General features: G+C 32.3%; 2 protein-coding genes across 4 annotated transcripts in view; both read right to left on the minus strand.

Annotated features, from left to right (window-relative positions):
• The window catches only part of PrBP (Prenyl-binding protein), a 30,583-nt gene extending 24,247 nt beyond the window's left edge, over window positions 1-6,336 (minus strand). Inside the window, exon 1 of the mRNA XM_026811327.1 lies at window positions 6,122-6,336. Within this exon, the coding sequence (XP_026667128.1) occupies window positions 6,122-6,162 (41 nt within the window). The 5' untranslated portion in view covers window positions 6,163-6,336. The remainder of the gene's footprint in view (window positions 1-6,121) is intronic.
• LOC108622227 (uncharacterized) overlaps window positions 1-7,618 on the minus strand; it is a 28,316-nt gene that overhangs the window by 18,182 nt on the left and 2,516 nt on the right. For all 3 annotated transcript variants that reach the window (XM_026811325.1, XM_018019955.2, XM_018019956.2), the window contains exon 2: window positions 570-762. In XM_026811325.1, the coding sequence (XP_026667126.1) occupies window positions 570-649 (80 nt within the window). In that variant the 5' untranslated portion in view covers window positions 650-762. The remainder of the gene's footprint in view (window positions 1-569; window positions 763-7,618) is intronic.

Consider the following 7,618-nt stretch of genomic DNA (forward strand, 5'->3'; position numbering starts at 1 on the left):
GTTTTTTTTATAATCAGTAGAACAAAATGAAAAATGTGAGTAATGCAGAATACAAGAATTTGTCTTATAAGAAAATAATACTAGAATGCTAGAAAAAATGTAATAGTCTTACAAATGTATGAGTCAACCAAAAAAAATAACGGTAAATCGAGGTTTCGAACAACTACACTGACGAGTTGGAGAAATTCTTTTGTAATTTAGAATTTACTGGCTTTATTGAAACACAAATGTTATATTTAGTAAAATCAATTAGACATTTTTTATTTTGGGGAGTAATAATGAAATAAAAATGCAACATGTTTTGTTATAATCAGTAAAATAAAATGAAGAATGTGAAAGTACAGAAGAGAAATATTTGTCTCGTAGGAAAAGAATGCTAGAATTCTCGAAAAAATGTAGTAGTGTTACAAATGTGTGAGTCACTAAAAACTTTAACGGTATATCTATTGGGTTCGAACAACTGAACTGACGAGTTAGAGGAATTCTTTCGTCGAGCGTTACAAAGCTCTCTCCCGGTTCCCCTAAAGTAGTTTCGTAGAAAGGTGCGTAAAGGAGAAGAAGACACGTACCACCTAGCTTTCATACAAGGTTGCATTCTACTCTTTTCTTCCGACGTCAGAGTGGCATAAAACGACATTTGCCCGTCCATTTTTCTGCTCGTTAATCGCCGATTTTGAATCGATTATAATCACGCCACATCAGATTTTTTATTTAATCCTTTTCCTTCATGAACGCCGTGAACGGACCGCCACATCCCTCCTCCTGTTTCATTTTAAGTTCGCACACATCATTCAATCGTTCTACTATTGCCACATTTTCTACACGATTTACAAGAAATCTTCAAACCCTTATTAAGCATGCAATTGATTTACAACGGACTTATCAACCGTAAATAAAAAATCATAAATGAAGATTGTATAAACTACTTTCAGAAAGGACAAAACTACTTCCGTAAAACGACTGAATAGCAGTCGTTACATTAACGACACTCGCATTCTTGCAGCTAATCAAGACTAATAACCGGTCAACAACTTCTATCGATTAAGTGCATGCATTGTCCATTGAAATCTATTTGTATACGCATAATAAAACGAAACAGTTTCAATTTATCCAGCTCAAGTGAAAAACACTTTTTGCCCATGCAAATCTCTTTATTATCTACAATAACACTCAGCTAATGAAAACTTTCTGAGATGTCCATTTTATAATTTCGCTATTGTATAAAGGGAATGGGGATTTCTTTGTATTGTAGTAACAATCTGAAAAACGACTGAGGTATTTGTAACGAAATTCAGACGTAAGCTATATTTATTTATAAAACAAAAACTATTGTTATAAAATAAATGGAAGATCACACTATTTCTTGTTTTGTATAAACCGAATTAATCAATTTTTTGTGTACACACATAAAATGATTTTTGGCTTTAAACAATTTCTGAAAAATAAGTATAGTACTCAAATGTGAGGATAGATAATTTAATGTAATATATAAAATAAACAGAAAGTTCGTAGATCATAGAATCTGATGATGAGGATTTTTATAGTCGGAAAAACCCCACAGCGTATTTCAAAATGATATTGATAAGCTATATGTGTTGAAACATACAATTGCGTTGCGTCAGGAAACAAAAAGCTTGTTAAAAATATAAAGAATACCGTTTACATTTTCATACGCCCCAAGTAAACATTTCGTTCGTTTGCAAATCGTCACGCACTATATAGTGGCTTTCATTAACATTCAGACAGACATCAAACCGGAATAAGTTTGTTGATATTGAACCAATCAATTTAATTCTTTTTATTAAACATTAGAAAACTTAATTCCTTAGATAATGAGCAAACAAAAATGTTAAAAGATTGGAATTATCCAGAACATGAAGAAAAAGTAAAGGACATGAGTTTTTAGCTTTTTATTTAGGCCAAGAAGAAAAAATGGATAAATGGACAGTTATAATATAAATACATGTAATATGCATAGACATTTCTATGAAACTTAGTACTTGCATACAACTTATTTAGATTTACAAAAAGCATGTTTTCACAGCTTCATTACTGACCAAAATAATTCATTTGAAATGTTCGTGTTTTTTCTTCGCGATTCTAATAAATTTTTAAATCCTTTTCTCGATACATTACCTATGAAACTAAGTCTTCAAACATCTAAAACAAAATTACGTCGATCCAATATTAAAAAAGTTATTCTTGTTTGAAGTGTGTCCGAATATTAATAACGGCTACTGTAGGTATGTCTGTGCGTTACGTAAAAATATTGGAAGCAGATTTTTATTTCTACTTACGATAGCTCGACACTGGAAGCAGTATTGTTCAATAACCGGAATTAGAGTCCGTTACGCGCTGACACAATGTTATCTTAGTAATGATGGTAATTCAAATTAAATTGTGTACTATCTATTATTACTAGGGATGGTTGATAGAAAAGAAGATTAATATAATAAGATGTACTTGACCACTCTAATTACATAACGGTGAGCTGTTTGTTGGTTTCAAAGATCAAGCAAACGCAAAAACTCACAGAGAACATTATAATCCATCACAAGAATTGCAATCACGAAAACATTTACGAGAAACTTGAAATTTCAATACTTAATTCACGTTATTTGTCTTATAATTATTACATATTCAGTCGTTCCATCTATGAAGAATAAAACTAGCAGAAAATTTTCGTGACCAGTCACACGAATTAAACTAAAAAAATTTGTCAGAAACTTGAAACAGCACTTGATTAGCGTCTTAATTACATATTCATTCGTTTCGCCTCTGAAGAATAAAACTCGCAGAGAACACTATGATCAGTCACAAGAATTGCAATCACAAAAATATTTATCAAAAGCTTTACAGTACTTGATTCATGTTATTCATTACTCATTCTTCTCTCGTAGAAGAAATGATTCTTATATAATATTTTACCGCAAATATTGTTCTATTCTTACTGACAATGGGCACGTGTACACACGATGCACAGTGAACAACTGTCCACGTTCAACTAAACTACTAAACTCTCCCATACCGCGTGTAGACGTTTCACGTGGGCGCAGGAGCGTATCCTTCAATGCTAATGAGAATCATCCCCCATTTCTAGAATACCATAAAAAGATACCTTCATACAGTAACTCCCATCAATTTCTATTCACGATACAAAGAAGTCACATTTTGTAAATTTTATAGAACAGCTATTATCAGCGACTGCTTAATGTTAGATCTTTGACAACTATTCACAAATACCTGTTATCACAATCGTAGCATAACGCAAATTATTTAAGAGAAAACTGAATATTTTAGAATCACTTTCTCTCGAAATGTAATGGCCTTCGTTAATATTAGGACACATTTCAAAACAGAATAGCTTTTTTAATATCGAACCTATCAACTTATCTTTTTTTTTTAGATATAAGGAGACTTAATTTCTTGGACAATATATGATAAGAAAAAATTGCTATTAGCCAGACTTACTAAAAGACAAGTAAGGCAAACGATTTTCATGTTCTTTGGTCCACTAATGAAAATCTAAATCATGCTTTTTGTAGATCTAATTGTAAGCAAATTATATGCATGTACAAACTTTGCTATGAGCATTAAAAATTCAAAGATCGATGAGGAAAATTATACTTTTTTATCATTTCTGGGTCTCAATCAACTATTGATAGGATCTGAAACAGCTCGAATTGTTTCGCGCGAATCTGTAACGTAACAAAATTTAATTCGAAGTTTAGAACTCTTGAAATTGGATCAACTTGAAAGTCTTTACTATCCTGAATATATCGATAAAATTTAGAATCGCAAAACTGAGACAATCATTTTATATCAGAAAAATGTTTCTTTATTCTTGGTGAAAACATCATTGATATAAAATATGAAAGGATATTTCTAAAGTTTGAATATCAAAAATGCTTTTAAATTGTAATCTTCTTTAATTAAATTTCACAATGCTTTTATTCTTATAATGTTAAGATCATCAACAGTATTAAAACTGTTAAGATACTCAAGAATTTTCAGCTTCGCAACAGGTTCGAAGCGATTCGAATTTCCACTTCCTGAAGTATACATTTGAATGCCCATCACTACCTGTATCTGCTGGAATAAATCGAAAGATTTTCACATGCTCCAATACTTATTAGGCTAAACCTCAATGCATATACATATATTATTTACTTAGTATTACAAAATGCATGTTTTATATTTTCATTAGTGAACCAAAGAAAGAACTAAAAAATTGTGTCCATTTTACTTCGTGATTCTGGCTAATACCTGTCTTCTTCAATTATTTTTTACGCATTATATATTATTATATATTAACTTATAATTACTTCCTCGTATTGTGTATGCAGTTGGAATGTAAAGATTACAAAAAACAATTTAAATCCGTAACAATATTACTCACAAATATCTATTATAACAATCGTGACGTAACGAATACTTCATTTAATACAGAACTGATCATATTTTGGAATTATTCCAAAATGCGTACGACTAGAATTGCTTTTGTTATAGAAAATTATAACAGCTCTAATTTTATGAAATGAATGAATGATTTTCCACGTATCATGATTTTGCATTTCCGAACATAAAACTTGATACGTGATATGAGACAACATCTGTAAAGTAAAAGGATCTTATTGGGGACAACTCAAAAAGAATGTTAGGCGAATGAAAGTTTCGTAAAACCGCAGCCGGGGTTAGTATCGCTTTTCAGAAATTATATAAGCTAAGAAAAATCTATTATTAGAGCCGCACAACTGCGTATAAGGAATAAACCATGGATATTACGAAATCGTTCACATTCAGATCGCAAACAGTGTCACCTCAGATGGTCACCGTAGTTATATTGTGTTTACACACAAAGTCATGTTCTAGCCGCTTTACAGAAATTGAAGTAAAAATCAACAGAGAATTCTGTTTCCTTACGCATGAAAGATTCTTTTCGCAATTCCTTAAGTGATGCCAATTATCTTTTCATGAAATCGTGTGCGTGCCTAGTCAATACGACATGATTTTACTTGTTAGACTCATGATTTTCAAAGACGGGAGAGCTTGCGTTTTGTGTCTAACGGTAGACATGAATAACCTTGAATACCTTATAGAAAATACGTATTTAAATACTTGACAACTTCATAACCCTTTTGATTTTCGTGATTGCAATTGGAAGCCACTTATCTCATTGCTATCGCGAAGGACGATTCACTTAAATGTGTTAGCTTTCCCATTGAACGACATAAGCGGATACTAAATGCGCTAATACTCAATTAAACGACGGTAAATTGCATTGTCGAGAGGGACGAATTTCGATTCACATTGCATCATCTATTCTGAGAGAGAAGAAAGCATGCAGAGAGAGAGAATAAATGACATGATATACATCATTAGTGAGTGCAAAAGTTTTCAATTTTATTATACATTTACATAAATCAATGCAATTAATGTTAGAAAAAATTCAGCAGATTATCAAATCCCAGTCGAAGATTAGTCCAATTTTTATCTCCGATTCCAAAGTGCGAAAAGTGTTAAGAAAATTCAGAGATACAGTATCTAACATACTATGTATTATACAATTTTTATAACTCCCTAGGATAATACTTTCCATTCGAAAAAAAATTCATGAAGATTTCGAACTCTGAAGATAATTAACAATTCACTAAAATAACTCAAATCAAAATAATAAATGTAAATATGATCTAAATAACAATAAATCTAAAATCTTAACTGTTTTTAATCAGATTAAAAGCACAGTCGAAATTCCTGCACGCAGTACGGCATAAATCATTAACGAGTGCAAAAGTCTCAAATTTTATTATGCATTTAAATAGATCAATGAAAATAAATGAACTCGAAATTAATTAACAATTTACCGAAAAATTTCACAGAATCAGCATCCGAATTTAATCTGAATAAAAGCACAGACGAAACTTTTGCACGTACGAATTGAAATAAAACTAAACTCGTATAGTACAAACGTGCTAGTTAAAATCGATCATAACGACGTCTAACGATCGTAAGGACGAGAACTGGTGAATCGGAATCTGCTGGGAGAATAGGGGCGGTTAGGTAAAAGAAAGAAAAATGGTTAACCTCGAAAACCCGGCAAAATTGGCTTGCTGAAACTTACTCGTAGGAGCCGCGCTGTGGCAACGGATTCTTAAAACGCATCACAAGCCGCGTGCTTTTAATTATCGTAACGTGAACTGTCACCGTTCAATTACGTATCTTTGTTGCGTGTGTCCGCCGTTCAGAGGCGAGCGTACGCGAGATCGAAATTATATAGCATCTCCGATTTGGACGAGCGACGAGCAGGCAGACACGCGAGGGACTGGCAAGAAGAGACAAGCGAAGCGTACGCTAGCGCGGGGGGAGCAGGTGAGGTAGAACCGAGGCTTGTGCCGAGACTCGGACGGGCGGTCCCATATTATTCAAAACCGAATGCCTACGGTCTATCCCACGGGAATGTGTTCGCAGTACGAGTACGTATTCCGAAAAGTCGATACTTAACAAGCCGAACGCAACGTGACAATAAGACGCAACAGTGGTTGTACGGAGAAACGAATAATCTAGTCATCAATACTACAATTACTCTAATAATTTTATTGTGATTTTAATATATTATTCGTGTTGATTGACAGATTTAATTCGATAAACTACTATTCTTCATTATAATATGTATTGTGTTTTGAGAATTTTTATTGTTATTGTATTTCATGTGAGTTTAATATAATAATACTTAATTCATTCTATACGCTGTGCGCATTGGTCCATGTCTTTTGTTAATAACTTGGTAACGAAGCCCCGTTTTGCATTTTACAAAAGAATTGTAAAAGTAAAGTGTAATTGTAAATTGTCACGAAGGAAAAAGTGAAGGACATGATTTTTGAGTTTTTTACTTAGGTCACTAATGAAAATTTAAAACATACATTTTATAGTACTAAGTTCTATTTATGTACAAATTTTCATTAATATCAGCAGAAGCATAAGAAGAAGTATTGATATTTTTGATTTATTTCACTCTGTACACTATTTTAGATTATGGCCTTAATAATTTTTTATTACCCTCTCGATTGCAACGTGGCATGAAAAGATCAACTACTTCGTAAAATGCTTGATAAGCAATCGCATAAAATAAGCTGATTAATGACATTTCTCCCGAACGTTAAACGTTCAATGCGAAAATGTTCAATTAGCCTATGTCAATTGATAGAATTATAAAACAAATTAAGCAATGATTTGGGCCACCCTACGGTAAGGGATTGGATTCGTATTGGTAGAGACCGATTCACCCTTCTTCTTGTCGGTATACAATATTCCCATTGCTTAATATATTGACGACCGGATGTATTTTTAGTATCGTCAACCTTTTCTCTCATCGCGCTGTTACGGAGTTCCTTATTAACGTTCAATGAGACTTATTAAAAGAAAATAATTCGAATTCATTGCAACAATTAGTATTTATCTTTGTACCAAATGAAAGACCGCATAATTGTTAATAAATATTAGTCCAATCAAATTAACTTTTTTCATAACATTAAGGAAGTTCTATCGATAATAGAATTAATAATTAGATTTTTTGTTACATTTACATCAACGTTAATCGTAAAATTAACTATTAAATACT

This window comes from Ceratina calcarata, unplaced genomic scaffold (genome assembly GCF_001652005.2).
Source record: "Ceratina calcarata isolate Rehan_Ccalc_2016 unplaced genomic scaffold, ASM165200v1 scaffold211.2, whole genome shotgun sequence".
Taxonomy (NCBI): Eukaryota; Metazoa; Arthropoda; class Insecta; order Hymenoptera; family Apidae; genus Ceratina; species Ceratina calcarata.